Source organism: Arachis ipaensis, chromosome B4 (assembly GCF_059453495.1).
Source record: "Arachis ipaensis isolate K30076 ecotype BB chromosome B4, ASM5945349v1, whole genome shotgun sequence".
Lineage (NCBI taxonomy): Eukaryota > Viridiplantae > Streptophyta > Magnoliopsida > Fabales > Fabaceae > Arachis > Arachis ipaensis.
The window spans coordinates 124,283,555-124,300,919 of record NC_142439.1 but is presented as its reverse complement, the minus strand read 5'-3'; the positions used below and the strand labels follow the sequence as shown (position 1 = coordinate 124,300,919).

General features: G+C 36.8%; 1 protein-coding gene and 1 pseudogene across 4 annotated transcripts; both read right to left on the bottom strand.

The window, feature by feature from the left end:
• Nucleotides 1–10,251: 10,251 nt before the first annotated feature.
• LOC148569078 (uncharacterized) lies at nucleotides 10,252–11,046 on the bottom strand (annotated as a pseudogene).
• A 4,055-nt stretch (nucleotides 11,047–15,101) lies between these two features.
• Nucleotides 15,102–17,151, bottom strand: LOC107636801 (uncharacterized). Of its 4 annotated transcripts, none has more exons than XM_021121571.2 (3): nucleotides 16,772–17,151; nucleotides 15,496–15,558; nucleotides 15,102–15,423 (listed from the first exon to the last, which is right to left on the bottom strand). In XM_021121571.2, exons 1-3 carry the CDS (start codon nucleotides 17,121–17,123, stop codon nucleotides 15,401–15,403), a joined length of 438 nt encoding a protein of 145 aa, XP_020977230.1. In that variant the 5' UTR covers nucleotides 17,124–17,151; the 3' UTR covers nucleotides 15,102–15,400. The 4 variants fall into 4 exon arrangements, 2 of the variants coding, with proteins under 2 accessions (XP_020977230.1, XP_016195769.2); XM_016340283.3 differs by having other exon boundaries at nucleotides 15,102–15,413; XR_015881405.1 differs by lacking the exon at nucleotides 16,772–17,151 and adding an exon at nucleotides 15,752–15,890 and having other exon boundaries at nucleotides 15,176–15,413.
• Nucleotides 17,152–17,365: the final 214 nt, after the last annotated feature.

Genomic DNA, 17,365 nt, shown 5'->3' with positions numbered 1-17,365 from the left:
AATATTTCATAGGTTAAGAGTGAATAGGGTTAGAGTTCAACCCGTGAATAAGATAAAATTGAGTTTATATAAAAATCTTAACTCGTAAATAGAATTAGGGTTAAATTCAAATCCTATTTTACTATATCCTATTTCTTGTCACCCCTAATTATGAAGTTCCATAAAAAAAATGGGTAAAATAATTTAAAAAAGATTATCAATAACAATCGAATAAATGTCCATTTTTATTATGAACAAACTTTAGAAGTCCAATTATAACTTTTCATAACAAAAATATGTAATATGTGGTTTAAGGTTTTCACAAACTTTTTAAATTTTTTAAATTTATACTAATCTTGTAGGTAGAAACTACTAGGTTTCTCTATTTAGATCATGATAAAGGATTACAATATTTCACATTCTTAAATTAATTTTTTGCTTATAAAACGATCACTTTTATCAATTATATATATTTAGATGATGTTTTTTCTTTAGCTATCTAAAGTTTCATAACTAACCTATGAGTTCAACATCAATTGTCAATTATATTACTATTTGTGTATGTAGGTTAATTTTTGCAAAATTTGATTATATTCATAATTGATTATGTATAAATTAATTTTGAAGTTTAGTAATTTATATTTTACGAATATTATAAAAAAAGATTTGACCAAAATTTTTTAAAAAGATAAAATAATTTACAATGTATTAAATATACTAAAAACTTAAAATTTTTTATAATTATACCCTTAATATGTGTTTTTAAGATATAATTTAATTAAATTTTATTTTTAAATTCATTTTGACAAAAATTAATAATATTTGGATAGTAATACTCAAAATGATTTTTTAATATAATTACGAAAAATAAATTTACTTAAAATGTTATTTTGTCCAACTTATCCTTTAATTCTAACTAATTTTTATGGCATAATCAAATTCTAAGTGAAATTAATTCTACAAAAGTAAAACCAAATACATGGAGGGTCCATTTAAAAAATTTTAAAATAATTTTTTTGAGTTTTTTATTTATAAAAAATAGTAATATTATCAAATTGTAAATTTTTAAAAAGTTATTTAAAAATTTATAAAAAAAATTAAAAAAATAACTTCTCTCATAATATTACTACTTTTTATCATATTTTTATAAAATAAATATTTTTAAATTTAAAAATTCAAACACAAAATAACTTATTTATAAATTATTTTTAATATAATTATTTATTATTTAAATTATTTTTTTAAAAATAACTTAATTAAACTATTTTTTTAAACTGGGCCGTAGTAATAATAGTTAAAAGTAAAAGCTTATCTTTCCATTAACAAAATTAAAGCCCTACTAAAAATCCCAATCCACTTATGCGTTTACAAAGAAGAAAATGGACTAAGCATGCAATTGCTAGGAGGGAGCGTAATATATTTTGTTATATACTTGTATTCTACTTAATAGTTAATACTTCTGAAGGCATAAGTTTATAAAATAGCTTTGGATGTTAAATAGACAATTTGGGGACATCTTGGACATTTCATTTTCAGGTACAAAAAATATTTTAAAAATAAAGGTAGCAAATAAAATGGAAATGTTGGTGGGTCTGGTGACCATTTTGGTAATTCCACCAAACTCCACGACTTTCAACGAAGTTCATCTCGACTGAGGTGACAGCCCAGTCAAAGTTATGAAATATTTTATTATTTCGTTTTCTAATAATAATTGAAAAAGGAGAAAAAAGTGGCATGTGTTGGTCAAAGAGAGCCATCAAGATAGGTCTTTGACTCCAAATATCCACCGCACGATCACGCTATGCACTCAGATCGACGGCATTAATAATTTAGTGGGGCCCACCTGACATCAACATTGTTCATCTTTCCACGCGCCAGGTACGCGTGGCGAGAAGTTGCAAATTCAATTTGGAGGAGTGGGTCCCACTTGGGAAGCTCGAGTGCCCCAACACAACAACTAGCCTTTTGTTGTTTCGTGTTATCAAGAAAAATGGACCAAAGTTTGACCACCTTAAAAATACTACCAAAAAAATAAATAAATAAAATACCGAGGGATAAGTCACTAAAATACCGAGGGATAAATCATAAATCAGATAAATCTACCCAATGCAGAATTGGATTTTTTTATTTATAAATAAAATAAATATTTTGCTTAGCAATATGCTTATCACTTAATGTATTTAGGATGCATAAGATAAAAAACAATTAAATATAAATTTCCTGTATTGTATAATTAGGATGTATTACAAGTTTAAAAAATTATCTCAAGTACACTCGCCATATATTATAATATGTGAAGAGATGACGTTCAAATACTCATATCTTTTATTTAGGGTTAAGTACTGAAATCGTCCCTAAAGTTTGGGGTGAAAATCAAAATCGTTTTCGATTTTTTTTTATTATTAAAATCATCCTTAATGTTACAAAACGTTATAAAATCGTCCTTTTCCACTTTAATTTTATTTTTTATCATATTACCCTTCATTATTAATAAAAATAATTAAAAATAATATTAAAAAATTAAAAGAAACTCCCCCTCCCCTCCTGTCCCGTATGTCACAGTAAATTTTAGAAGGTTAAATTTAACAGTGTTTGTAGAGTTTTCTAGAGTATTTGAGAATGCTCTAGATGATTCTGGAACGTTCTAGAATGTCCTAGAAGTTCCTGGAATATCCTAGAAGGTTCTAGAAGACTCTAGAAGATCATAGAGTATTCTAGAAGAGTGTAAGATGTATATAGAAGTATAAAGAGTGGTATGGAATAATCTAGAAACAATTGGAAAGTTGTGGTAGGATAGATATTTGTAAAGAAGGTTCTGGAGGATTAATCTGGACCGTTGATTAGATTTGATCTTAACCATCCATTGAGGAGGTGGATGGCTATAAATAGGAGATAAGAGTTAGTGTAAGGTGTGTAAATCATTTGTAACCCACACTTGAGCAATAAAGTGTTCTTTCACCAAAGCTTCCTTTCTTGTGTTCTCTTGTGTTCTTAGCTTTCTTGCTAAGTATTGAAGATTAGGCTGACTTGGTCTTAGCTCAAGAGGTTGAGTAAGTCCGAGTGCCGGCACGGTAGCGTTGGAGTGTGTCCAAGGCCGTGACAATTTGGTATCAGAGCAAGGTTCGAGAGGGAGCACAAGTGGTTTATGGGTATGGCTTCAAATATCACCATGGAGCATGTTGAGTCTCAAAGGGGAAGGGATACTATTCCTTCTCAATGGGGAGGCAAGAAGGGTCGTTCTTCAAGTGAGCCTAGAGGTAAGGACTCTAACTTCTTAGAAGAAAGAGTTTCTATGTTGGAAAATGTTCTATCCTCTATGGATGAGCGGTTCCAAAGGATAGAACATGACAAAGAGACCCTCGAGGCTCACGTGTTAGGAGAACTAGATGCTTTCAAAGAAAGTATGCTCCAAATCGAAGAGAAGCTTGAGAATTCCTTGAAGCTATTTGAGGAAGTTCGAGTTTGGTTCGAGGAGGCAAAATCTCGACCAATCATTATAAGGGAGACGACAAAGATTGATCTCCCTAAGCCAAAGGAGTTCAAGGGCGTAAGGGATGCTCGCGAGGTGGAGAACTTCCTATGGCAAATGGAGAGGTACTTCGAAGGCCAAGGGGTGGTCGAAGAAGTAATAAAGGTACGCACTGCAGCTCTCTACCTTTCTGATAATGCTACTTTGTGGTGGAGGAGAAAGTGCGTAGATATGGAAAAGGGTACTTGCAACATAGCCACATGGGAAGATTTCAAAAAGGAATTGAAAAGACAATTCTTTCCTGAGAATGTGGTTTATGAAGCAAGGAAGAAGTTGAGGGAGTTGAAGCACAAGAGTACGATTAGCGACTACGTAAAGGAGTTCACTACTCTCACGCTTCAAATTCCCAACTTAGCATCAGAGGATGCATTGTTCTTCTTCATTGATGGACTCCAACCTTGGGCAAAGCAAGAACTACAAAGAAGGAATGTTAAGGATGTCGATGAGGCCATCGTGGTGGCTGAATCACTCACTGAGTATCATAGGGGAGACTCTAAACCCAAGTCTTCCTCCAAGCCCAGTTCTGCTAAAGGTGGGGGAGACAAGGGGAAGAGCTTCTCAACCAAGAAGGAAGGAAAATACTCTTCAAAGAAAGAGTACGAAGAAAAGAAGAAGGCTTTCGTGCCCAAAGGAGGATGCTTCGTGTGCAAGGGACCGCACCAAATGAAGGATTGTCCCAAGCTAGGGACTTTGGCATCTATCGCTGAGGAACGAGAAGCTCAAACTCAAGTAACTGAGTGTGTTGGATCTATCCAACACATAAATGCTGTGAAGACCAAAGAGGCAAGTACTGCAGAAAAGAAAGGCTTGATGTATGTCAAAGCCTTTATCAATAAAAAACCTGTCATGGCTATGATCGACACTGGTGCTACACACAACTTCATCACGCCTGATGAAGCAAGGAGGCTTGGGTTGAAGATCACCGAAAAGAATGGTTGGTTCAAACCCGTGAATACCAAGGGTGAACCCCTTAAGGGAGTAGCAAAAGGGGTTGAGATGACTCTTGGTTCTTGGAAGGGCCTTGTGGATTTCTCAGTAGCACCCATGGACGATTTTAAAATAGTCATCGGGCTTGATTTACAAAGAAAGGCAAATATAATACCTATGCCATACTACAATATAGTATGCGTCATGGAGAAAGGGTCTCCATGCATGGTCCCTACAATCTCAAAGGCTGGAGGAATTCCGATGCTCTCGACCATGCAACTCAAGAAAGGTTTCAAGAAGGAGGAGATGATGTCTTTGGCTTTACTACAAGAGGAGTCAACAGCCAAAGGAGAAGATGCTCCCCCTAAAATCAAGGAAGTCCTTGAAGAAAATAAGGATGTGATACCTCTCGAGTTGCCAAAGCAGTTACCACCTAGAAGAAAGATGGATGACAACATTGAATTGGAGTTAGGAGCGAAATCGCCTATCTCAAAACGATACAGAATGGCGGCCATTTCTATGGTTGAAGGAGATATTGTGCATACCATCAAGGAAGGGTTGCATCACGATCCATTAGCCAAGAAATTGGTGGAGTTGGCTAGAGAAGGTAAGACCAAAAGATTTTGGTTAGAAAACGACCTTCTCTACACAAAAGGGAGAAGACTATACGTTCCTAAATGGGACAATCTGAGAAGGAAGTTGGTAAGAGAATGCCACGACACCAAGTGGGCTGGTCACCAAGGTCAGCGAAGGACCTTAGCACTCATTGAATCTTCTTATTATTGGCCTCAAATGAGAGATGAAGTGGAGAGCTATGTGAAGACTTGTCTTGTGTGCCAACAAGATAAGATTGAAAACAAGACACCAAGTGGGTTGTTGGAACCTCTGCCTCTATCGGAGCGTCCGTGGGAAAGTGTCTCTCTAGATTTCATCTCTGCCTTACCGAAATCTGATGGGTTTGGATCTATTCTCGTGGTAGTGGATCGATTTTCGAAATATGCTACCTTTATACCCGCCCCTACTGACTGCACTACAGAGGAGGCAGCACGACTATTCTTCAAGAATGTGGTGAAATATTGGGGATTGCCTAAGAGCATCATTAGTGATCGAGATCCACGCTTCGCAGGACGACTATGGACAGAGTTGTTCAAACTCCTTGGGTCGGAGCTTCATTTCTCAACAAGCTTCCATCCTCAAACCGATGGGCAGACTGAGAGAGTGAATGCCTTACTCGAGTGTTACTTAAGGCATTTTGTGAGCGCTAATCAGAAGGATTGGACAAAACTCCTCGACAAAGCTGCCAAGAGGATGAAGAAATGGGCAGATAAGAAGAGGAGGCATGCAAGCTATCAAGTGGGAGACAAGGTAATGATTAAACTTCTTCCACAACAATTCAAAGCCTTTCGCAAGGTTCATAAGGGCTTAATCCGCAAATACGAAGGGCCATTTGAGATCATTGGACGTGTTGGGGAGGTTGCTTACAAAGTACAACTCCCTCCCTCTATGAAGATTCACCCGGTCTTCCATGTGAGTATGCTTAAACCATATCATGAAGACCAAGATGAACCGAGTAGAGGTAACTCGAGTCGTGCTCCACCCGTGGTAATTAGATCCTTTGATAAAGAAATTGAAGAGATCCTAGCTAATCGCATCGTGCGACGAAGAGGGGTGCCACCAAGTATCCAATACTTGATCAAGTGGAAAGGGCTCCCGATAACCGAAGCTAGCTGAGAAACTCGCGAAGATCTGTGGCAATTCCAAGAACACCTAGAACGCTATCATGAACAGAACGCGACGAGGACGTCTGCGCATTAGGTGGGGGAGAATGTCACAGTAAATTTTAGAAGGTTAAATTTAACAGTGTTTGTAGAGTTTTCTAGAGTATTTGAGAATGCTCTAGATGATTCTGGAACGTTCTAGAATGTCCTAGAAGTTCCTGGAATATCCTAGAAGGTTCTAGAAGACTCTAGAAGATCATAGAGTATTCTAGAAGAGTGTAAGATGTATATAGAAGTATAAAGAGTGGTATGGAATAATCTAGAAACAATTGGAAAGTTGTGGTAGGATAGATATTTGTAAAGAAGGTTCTGGAGGATTAATCTGGACCGTTGATTAGATTTGATCTTAACCATCCATTGAGGAGGTGGATGGCTATAAATAGGAGATAAGAGTTAGTGTAAGGTGTGTAAATCATTTGTAACCCACACTTGAGCAATAAAGTGTTCTTTCACCAAAGCTTCCTTTCTTGTGTTCTCTTGTGTTCTTAGCTTTCTTGCTAAGTATTGAGGATTAGGCTGACTTGGTCTTAGCTCAAGAGGTTGAGTAAGTCCGAGTGCCGACACGGTAGCGTTGGAGTGTGTCCAAGGCCGTGACACGTAACTCCCCCACTCCCTCCTCCAGCCCTCGCCATCCTCACTGCCACTCCCCAGTCCCCCACCCCACTAGCCCCACTCCAACCCACGTCGCCACTCACAGTCCCAACTCCACCACTTTCCACTCTTCACCCACCCTCATCGCCACCCCCATCCCCAGTCTCCAACCTCCATCGTGAAATCCAGCAACTCCCCCTACTTTCACCCACTCACCCACACCACCCCCACCGCCACCCCCTCCCGTAACCCCCTCAACCCACTCCCTCACCCCCCACCCCTCACCCCACTCTCGACTCCCGTAACTCCCTCCACCCCCTCAGCCCACTCCCTTACCCCCTCACCCCCTCACCCCACTCTCTCACCCCCTCACCCTCCCGTAACCCTCCACCCCACTCCCGCCCCCACTCCCGTAACCCTCATCCCCTTTCTGATGCCCCTATTTTGAAAACCCCAACCCCAATTTCAATTTCAATTTTTCTTAACCAAAACAGCAAACAAAATTTAGATAGAATTAATTAAGAATCTAATTGCAAACTGGGAAAGAAAACGCAGAGACAGGGAGGTAGCGACAGGGACAGCTGATGGGTCGCTAGCGGTTTGGGCATGACGGAAGGAGGAAAAGGACAGAAATGGTGGTCTGTGATTCGGTTCTATGCTTGAGAAGGAGAGGGGCTCTGTTCCGCTGCTCTGAAAGTTCCGTTTCAGTGAAAAGGAGAACGAGCTGGATGTGATGGGTCTCGCACATAGCAAAGGAGAACCGGTGGCGATGTGGGTTCTGGCGATGTGGTCGCGGCAAAGCATGATGTGATGGTGAGGACAGCAGCTGCTAGAGGCGGCTGAGGTGGTCGCCGGTGGTGGTTCGGCCATGGCGAAGGTGAGAGAAAGAGGTTGCGTGACTTGTTGGAGGGTGGTTGTGGTTCAGAGAAAAAGAAGAAAGGGATGAGGGGTGGGGGGCGAGGGAGTGGGCTGAGGAGGTTACGGGAGGGTGAGTGAGGGAGTGGGGTGAGTTACGGGAAGGGTGGGAGGGGAGGGGAGGGGAGTTGTTTTAATTTTTTAATATTATTTTTAATTATTTTTATTAATAATGAAGGCTAATATGGTAAAAAAATAAAATTAAAATGGAAAAGGACGATTTTATAACGTTTTGTAACGTTAAGGATGATATTAATAACAGAAAAAGGTCGGAGACGATTTTGATTTTCACCCCAGACCTTAGGGACGATTTCAGTACTTAACCCTTTTATTTATCATTCAATAAGTGCACGATTACGCTATAGGATGTAGCTTACAAGCTAGGTTTTTTAATAGACGATCAGTACGTCAGCAGATGTCTGACGAACTTTGAACAGTACATCGATGGAGGCCATCCGACATGAGCTTGGTTCGAGGAATTGTTGGGTGTGTTGCCGCCACTGGACTACATCGATAATTTCACTGTGAACTGCACTTGAATGCAGGAAACATTCAATAACCTTTACGGGGATGCAGATGAAAAGACAATCTGGAGGTACGCGAGAGCATGCATAAGGATGCTATTATCGACGCAGCTATTCGGTGACAAGTCTGGTACCCGCACGCATATCAGGTGGCTGTTGTACGTGGCGAAGTTAGAGGACATGGATAAATATAGTTGGAGATCTGCCACTCTATCGTAGTTATACAGGTGCCTATGCCATGTGGCCAACAAGCATGTGGTTAAGTTAGCAGGATCACTACAGCTCCTCTAGTTATGGATCTTCTGGAGGTTCCCGGATTTTAGGTCGGATGGGTTTGATGCCTTTCACTGGCTGTTGGCCACAAGGTACGCAATTATTTCTAGTTATTTTTTGGCCATTTCTTCAATTTTTTGTCACTCGTTGATAACATTTATTGGGTGGCAGATAGTCAGGTTTTCAGCTGACATCGAACGAGAAGGGACCTCGAGTCGTGCATTTCAGATTGAGGATATATTTACTGCGTCCTGGCGATGTGAGTATCAGACAGTTAAGTGTTTTATTCTTCAGTTATTTTGTGTCGTTATAGGTCATGAAGCCTTATATTGGACCGAATTTTCCTTTTCAATTCACTTGGATGCCGTACAGCTCGCTGAACATCGTGCAGATAGTGCATCCCGAGATACTAGAGCCACGACACACAACATTATGGAGGTTCGTGATGGCATTAATCTACTTTACTATCATAGAGTGGCATCAGTTGGATTGGGTCGTTCTACTTTAGCTTGGAGGAGTACAGCATCAGTCGTGACCCACACTGAACATCGATTTTCTAATGTCGAAGGATGACAGAGGTAGCGATCGATGGTTTTCCACTAGTTTATAGAGTTGGCACACTCTATGGGATAGCAGGGTGCAAAGAGTGTTATGGTTTGATGTTGTTTTAGTCAAACTCAACCTCGATCTTCGCATAAGCAGCATTCACTAGAAACCTCCTAGCATCCTTGCCCCTTAAAACTGAGGGCAAAGTTCGCCATCACGTGTCGGATACTAAATGCCATGTATGCATTAGGCGGAAGCTAACCCCCATCAGGAGCCTCTAGTGCAGCCTTGATCCCGTTGTGCCTATCCGATATGACTAGAATATCTGGTTGAGGCGTTACGTGCTGCTGAGGTGGGATAAGAAGAACGACCACGACTCTGCATTCTCACCCTCCAAAAGTGCGAATGCAACAGGAATAATATTGGAATTACCGTCCTGAGCAATCGTAATTAGTATTGTACCACCGTATTTTTCGTACAAGTGGGTACCGTCGACACTAACTAGGGGCTTGCAATGTTGGAAGGTCTCGATACACGGTGGAAATGTCCAAAAAAGATGGTGAAAATAAGCTTGCTCCTCATTGATTTGGCCACCTAGTTGCACAGGACTCATCTTCAACACTGCCACACTACCCAGCATTGTCATCTGCACACCTAGCACCCATCGCGGGAACTCATTATATGACTATTTTCAGTCTCCATAAATCTGAGCCACGGCCTTCTGCTTAGCCATCCAAACCCTCATGTAAGTTGGTCTAAAACCAAAATGGGCCTCTGTCGCATTCTGTAGTACCTTGATCGAGACGGCAGCATTGGCTCTAATCATAAGCGATATGAAAGCTGAGATCACACGGTAATCAAGCCTCTTGTGATCACTGAAAATCGAAGTGGCCAGACAAGTATGCGGTCTATTGTACCGTTTTACTTCCCAAATACTCCTGCGCTGCCGGCGACTAATATAAATCAACCAGGTGCACCTGTTGCCGAATTTCTTACACTTCCCATGGTACTTGCGATAATCGGATTCCAACACTTTATACTCAATCCCACGTCGGATGCTGTAAATCTTCAAGCTCATCACGACTTTCTTTTTATCCTGAAACTGCTAACCAACTTGAAACTCAGCTAGTCCTCATGTATCATGTGTGTCTCTTGTCCCAAAGCCTCGAGGCACGGCAGGTTCTCCCTGCTATCTCATGGCATCCAAGTCTGAAGTTGAAAAGTGCGAGGGATACTGCGGAGTTCCTAAACTAGCCGCTCCACCACTCCCAGCTGGAGTACTCCTTGCATCCTCATTATTGCTATCATCGGCAATAGTGGTGGGCTCCACATCATCATCATCCTCATCTTGAAATACATCATCTACACCATCCAGTGCTCCACTCTTTTGGAATTCTGGTACCACGTCAGGAATGCTGGCCATCGCAATCGCAACATCACTGAAGGGTCCAGTGTCACCCACTTCTCCGTCACGAGTGCGATTTATATCAGCAACAATGGATGGCGAGGCAACCAAAACTGCCTCAGGCTCAAGTACGGGCAGAGACAAAGAGGCTCTAACATGTCTCAAACTAGAGCAGGCTATCGTGGCAGAAGGCTAAGGATTCCACTTAGAACCTCCTGAACTAGAGACCACATCCACAAGCTTGGCCAACAGCTCAGGGGTCCTCACCTCCAGGAGTTGCCGGCAACAATGGAACAGAACTTGCAAATCTTCGTCACTGCCTATGACGAACGAATCATACTTCACATCATCTCACAAAACGGAAATCAGAATTTTGTAGAATAACTTCTCCACCCGTTTCACGCCTTGCAGCCCCAGTCTTCGGATTATAGTATTCTGAAACTCGGTGAAACTCGTTGAAGGTTTGAGGAAAACACTAAGTGAATCCTTATCAGTAAACTTAATTCCGGAACATATTTTTTTTATCGATCCTCTATAGTGCACCAAAACTAAAAAACTCTCATCACTAGCCATTGTGAGGCTCACTATGATGAAAAATTCACACTCAACAGCTATTTATATACGTTTGCACCATGGTAAATCAAATTAGCTTCCATCCATTTATATAAGTTTGTATGTTCATACTAAATCGACTTGAACCGTGTAGTTTTATTTATTGGCTTCCCTCCATGTAAATCGAAGTACCACCAATAGATTTACTTGTTTATTATTAGCATGAGTAAATCGAATTTGCCTTAATCGATCTACTAGGGATTTGAGTAAATTGAATCAACCTCCTTCGATTTATATTTGTACCTACTGTTTCGATTGATACTTATTCGATTTAGTACTAGCATGGCTAATTCGAGTCTATCTATATCGATTTATATAAGAATGTCCATTAGGGACATGTGCATAACTTATTTTGATTTAAGTGATCTACATAATTTTTTTAATGCCTATGGTTTATATGGGTGATTTTTCCTATATATTTAGAGTGTTATGTATTTAGAATAAAGTAAAAACCAATTTAGCTAATGTACTTAAAATTTGTTACGATTTGATTTAATTTAATTTGTTTATTTTATCTAATTTTATTTAAATAATTTAAAAATTTAAAATTATCAAAATTTTAATTTTAAATTTTGATAAATATAATTTAAATTAAATATTTAGTTCAATTTAATACAAATAAGTGTATTCGTATTATTATACTCATATAGTTAATTATCTTTATATATATATATATATATATATATATATATATATATATTCGATTTTGAAAAAAAAATGATTTAAAGTTTTTAAATTAAAAAATTAACAATTTAAAATTTTAAATGCATTCAAGATATGTGCAAAACTAATTTAGGATTTGATATGTCTATACAATATATGTTGGATCGACTCATTTAGTACGGTTTACCAAATATTCTCAACAAAATCCTGTCAAACAATAAGTCTATTTTTGAATTGACTCATTATTCACATGAAAACTTGAGAATTATACGTATTTATTACCACATATATATTTTCTATCAATTGGCCAAACATCAACCGTCCTTTAGGCCGATTAATGGTTAGGCCGATTAATGGTTGAGTAATTAAATAAAAAATAAACATAAGGTTCAATAATTTTATTATTTGGTCAAATAATAAATTTTTTTGGGCCGATTATTGTTCGCATAAATAATAAGCATTAACTTATTTTTAACTAGCTACCCAAGCATATAGTTACCATAAAAAATGCGTATGTAATTCGGCCAAATATAGATCTTTTTTTGGGCGGACTAATATTCACATGAATTACATATCACTATATTCCTAATGTTTTAAAATAAATTAATTTTCCAAAAAAAATGCTATTTTGACAGCATAATGTTCAATCAATTTATTTTAAAACTAAAACTTTATAAAAATGATGGATATAATAATTTAAATTGTTACTAATTTTCTTATGTAACAAAACTAAATGCTTATATAACACAAAAATAATAAACAAAATAATTAGGTATAATATATAACATCTATATACTATTGTGAATCTTTATTAGTTATACATATATCCAGGTACAAAAATTATTAATATCATTGTGAAATAAAATTAAATTCACAATATATTATAAAAGGAATTAAACTTGCAACAAAACAAATATGTATAATACTAAAATAATAATTTTTAAAATAAAAAAATAAACTTAATCCTTAATGTTCTTAATTTTATGCATATGGATGTACATAAATTATATATATAAAACTTAAATCCACATTCATGTACATAAATCAGTGTTGTAAGATAATCCAATACAATTTTGATGCCCTAATATAAAAACGAACGACTTGCATGCAATCCAAACTATAGAAAAGCACAATAAAAAAATTCATCGACTAAATCATGATAAGTATGGGTTAATAATCAAATTCATCTCTAAAAGATCATTTATTCTTTAAATTAGTCCTCAAATTTTATTGAAGTCAAAACTTTAACCCGATAATATCTATTTTACTAGCTGCACAAACTCCTCCTTGTTACAAAAATAACAGCCAACCCTCGATACTTCGATATGCATCATTCCCATCATCAAGGGACCAATTTTAAAAAGAATGTTATGGTTCATATGGACACTTTCTGCTCAATATAGTTATTTTTTCTCTTGCCATGAATCACCTACTTTGTGATAGGCAATTATCGAGATTATTTCTTGAGCAACTTATGACTATATTTGTCCCTATTCCATCCTGACGAGAAAAACTTTACAATGCACTTAAGACTCATGAAATATGGAATATCCCTCATAAAAAGAAGCATAAATTTTATTGCTCTTTTGTTCTGAGGAGACAGTTACATTACAAGCAAAAAATCCTCTATACAAGATGCAATATCAGCATAGTAGGGTACTCAAAGATGTAGCCCACAGATGAAAAAATTTGTCTCAACAATCTTGCCAAACATGACTCAAACTCATAGGATAATCCACCACTTTCTCATAACACTTACAATTATGAAGAAGAATGAGATGCAAGAGTTTATCCACTCTTATCTAGCCCAACACACGTGGATGCAATAATTGACGATGACACTGAAGAACCAACTGAAGAGCCATTAACTGCTTACGAACAATTTGGTGATTATTATTTTCATCAAGAAGATGAGATCATGCTTGCTCTTCATATGGAACAAATAGATGACATTACGGAGCATGAGCCCATCACTAAGTTCTGATCTTTAGTCAACAAATAATTATAAGTGTGCAATAAATGTGCAATAATGGAGTTAATAGGATCTTTATTCTTATCCTCCACGTGCCTGTATCTTAGTGGTTTGTCTAAAGTTGCTTGTCCTTATATAATGATGTAGCTGGAGATAAGATTCATTCTTATCTGCCACGTATATTGTCTTTATTAGAAGAAAACTTCTATATATAGAGGCGCGCATCCTTGTAAAAGAACAACTTAGTTCCAATAAAAAATTCATTGTGAAATACTCATCATGAATACTTGTTAAAATTCTCTCTCTCTCTCTCTAAAAGTTTGATTCTTTAATATGCCTATCTTTACTTCTTAATTTCACGTATGCTCTAGGCTTGCCTCTTATCTGAGGATCCTGCCTATCAGAAATGAAACTGATTAGATCTATGAAATTTTCTAGTATTAGAAAGGAAAAGAGTACCAGATTCTTAGATTACTTTGTTAAGAGTTCCACTGACGACCTCTGTGTTGAACATATTATAGGTCTGTCGAAAAATAATTATAAAACATTCATAGAATCTGATCTTTTCTTGAATGTGACCTTCTCTTTTATGAGTATGCTTGGATTTACCCCATAGTATTAATAATTTTATATTTAATATTATTTATAACTAAAAATACTTTTTAAAAAACTTATATATCAAAAGTTTTTTTTCTTTTTGCATGAAATTCTAATTTTTATAATATATTATTAAAGAATAAAGCATAAATAATATGTATCATTTGTTCTAATATTTCTTATACATGTATTTAAAATAAATTAGTAAATAAGATATATAAAATATTCATATTAATAAACAATTTATTTAACATATTATTTTAATATTATGAGAAAATAAACAAATATTAAAATAATTTAATTTTTATATATATACTTTTTTATTATTCAATTAGGATTTATTATAAATTATATTGAGGTATTTTTTTATTTAGTAATAGATGTAAGAATTAAGAAAAAAATTTAAAAAATGAAAGAAACAATAAAGAAAAGATTTATTGAGCAAAATGGTTAAAAACAATACAAAAAAAAATAAAAAAAAAGATGCATTGACAAAATGGTTGTCCATAAAAAAAAAACCACTTTGTTAATGTTGAAAATGCAAAACATGAGACTTGAACCCCAAGTATGTGATAGAAGTAGTGATTAACAACTAGCTACTAGGGGTGTTCGTGGTGCGGTTTGGTTCGGTTTTTTAGAGAAAAGTCATCCGATCCAATCGTTTAATTAATATATGGTTCGGTTTGGTTCGTTTTTTATCGAGACTATCCGAACCAAACCAAACTAATTAAATTCAGTTTGGTTTAGTTCGATTTTTCAATCAATTCAAAAAAAATATCACCATACTATGTCACAATGTCATCACGTTGAAATCAACAAACACAAATACAAAATAACTAACAAAGTCTTGATCCAATGAAATTAAACGACAAAAAAATTAACATTCAATAATTAAAGAAGTTTAAAAGTTCAATAGTCAACACAACAAAAAATAAATATAAATTTCCAGTGTTTCGACGAGGAGCTGGCGCAGCAGGCAATGCAGTCGGAGATCTGATGCTTGTAGATTCATTTGGAAGAGGAATTGGCGCAGCATCAATCCATCATCATAACACAAAAACTCTTTCATGACCATTTATATGCTATTTTTTATTTTTGTATCCTGTAAATTTCTACAGATTTAAATAATAGGAAAGGATCTTTCTAGCCCATAAACATCATGATTCACTGAACATTAAAAATACCTGCAGTTTGATAGGTTCTCCAAAGTTGTTCATATGAACTCTTTTCAACTGAATGCATAAAATCTGCAAACAGAGATCCAAACATTTCAAGCAATTGGGAGATCTAAAGCTAATTGTATCATTGAACAAGTATGTCTAGCTGATCGAAGAAATGGAACACATAATCTTGGTAGATTAATAAAGCTTTTCAAGTTCTACCAGATTAATAAAGCCACAAATTTACAACAAGAAAAGCAATCAATTGCAAGATTCTGACCACTGTTTATGCATCCCGCAGCTGCCTGTACCATCTCGAAACAATTACCTCACTTCGTTCCATTAATGAAAGATACTTGATCGCAACATTATGCCAACAGTAGTGGTAGTGATAGTTCTCAACATGCTCACCAACAATGAACAAATACATTGAACAATCAGAAGCAATTTTCCTAAACAAATACATTGAACAGTGAACCACAGAACCAATTTTCCTAAACAAATACATTGAATAATCAGAAGCAATTTCCCTAATCAAATACATTGAACAGTGAATTCCTATGCTCAAAGCAAATTCTAAATTAAATATACATATGTAAATTCCTTGCTACTCCATACTCCATAGTTTAATGATTAATAGTATTTTTTTCTAACATATCAATAGGTTCCCACAGAACACATGTTGCTCCTCTTTCTAACAAAAGTCATTAAACAAATTACTCAAAACAATAGAATGATCAAGCAGATTAAATTTAAATAAAATAACCATCCTCTAATATAACCATCCTCTAGTAGTTACTGCCACTCTAATGCAAGGAATCTAACATACACATACGCATTCATTTCAACAAACATAAAAAAAAAAGCAAAACAACAAAACTAGATATTAGATAATTGGATAATTCATAAAATGCATGCAACCACCCAAAGCAAGGAAGAGCTTTCTATGTTAATTGTTAAGGAAGAGCTTTCTAGGTTAATTGTTAAGGACATCCTCTGAGCTTGAATATTGAACCATGAACAGTAAACAACATAACAACAATCAGAAGCAATTCCAGGAAATCAACAACAAGTAAATTAAACCATGAACAACAATCAGAAGCAATTTCAGTAAATCAACAACAAATAAATTAAACCATGAACAAAAACCAGCAACAAATATATACTGAAACAGAAATTGAACAACAATATACAAAAATCAACAACAAATTAAACCAAGAACAAAAGTCAGCCACAAATATACACTAAAATAGAAATTTAACAACAATGAATAAATGATTATTGAACAGAAATTGAATACCTGAATTGGAGGCTCCATATCTGACTTGACTCGGTGGCTGGGTGGCAGGTGCTATCCGCGTCTCCGCGAGGCCAGAAACGATGCTGTGGGTGGCGGCGGGGGTGGTGCTGGCTCCGCGACGATGGTGTTGGCTGGTGCTGTCTGCGAGGAGGTGCTGGGATGAAGGGTTCGGCGGTGCTGTGTGAAAGACTGAAACTCTGGAAGGGTTCGGCGGCACTGGGAGGTGGTGAGAGGAAGGGGTTCGTCGGCGCAGGGAGATGGTGGAAGGAAGGGGTTCACGCAGGTTGGGAGTGGGAGGTGCTGGCTGTTGCGAGAGTGGGAGTGGGTTTTGAGAGTAGAGAGCGCAAAGCATGGGAGGGTTGGCGGCTACGTCAGGTCACATTGTGGGGGGGGGGGGGGGGGTGGGGGAGGGTTGGTTTTGTTTGAGTTTTTTTAAACCAGTTCGATTCGGTTCGGTTAGGGTTTTTAGTGTCAGAACCAAAAATCGAACTGAACCGCAATAAAAATAGCAAAACACAATTTTTTTTTGGTTTTTTTGGTTTTCGATTTATTCGATTTTCGGTTTTTTCAGTTCGGTCGATCAGTTTTGTTCGG

Excerpts from the sequence above, each read along its gene's own strand:
- LOC107636801 (XM_021121571.2), bottom strand. The coding sequence starts at position 17,123 with ATGCTTTGCGCTCTCTACTCTCAAAACCCACTCCCACTCTCGCAACAG. Across the intron at positions 15,559-16,771 it reads ATATGGAGCCTCCAATTCAG|ATTTTATGCATTCAGTTGAA; the intron begins GTATTCAATTTC and ends CTCTGTTTGCAG. Across the intron at positions 15,424-15,495 it reads GAGAACCTATCAAACTGCAG|AAATTTACAGGATACAAAAA; the intron begins GTATTTTTAATG and ends TTAAATCTGTAG.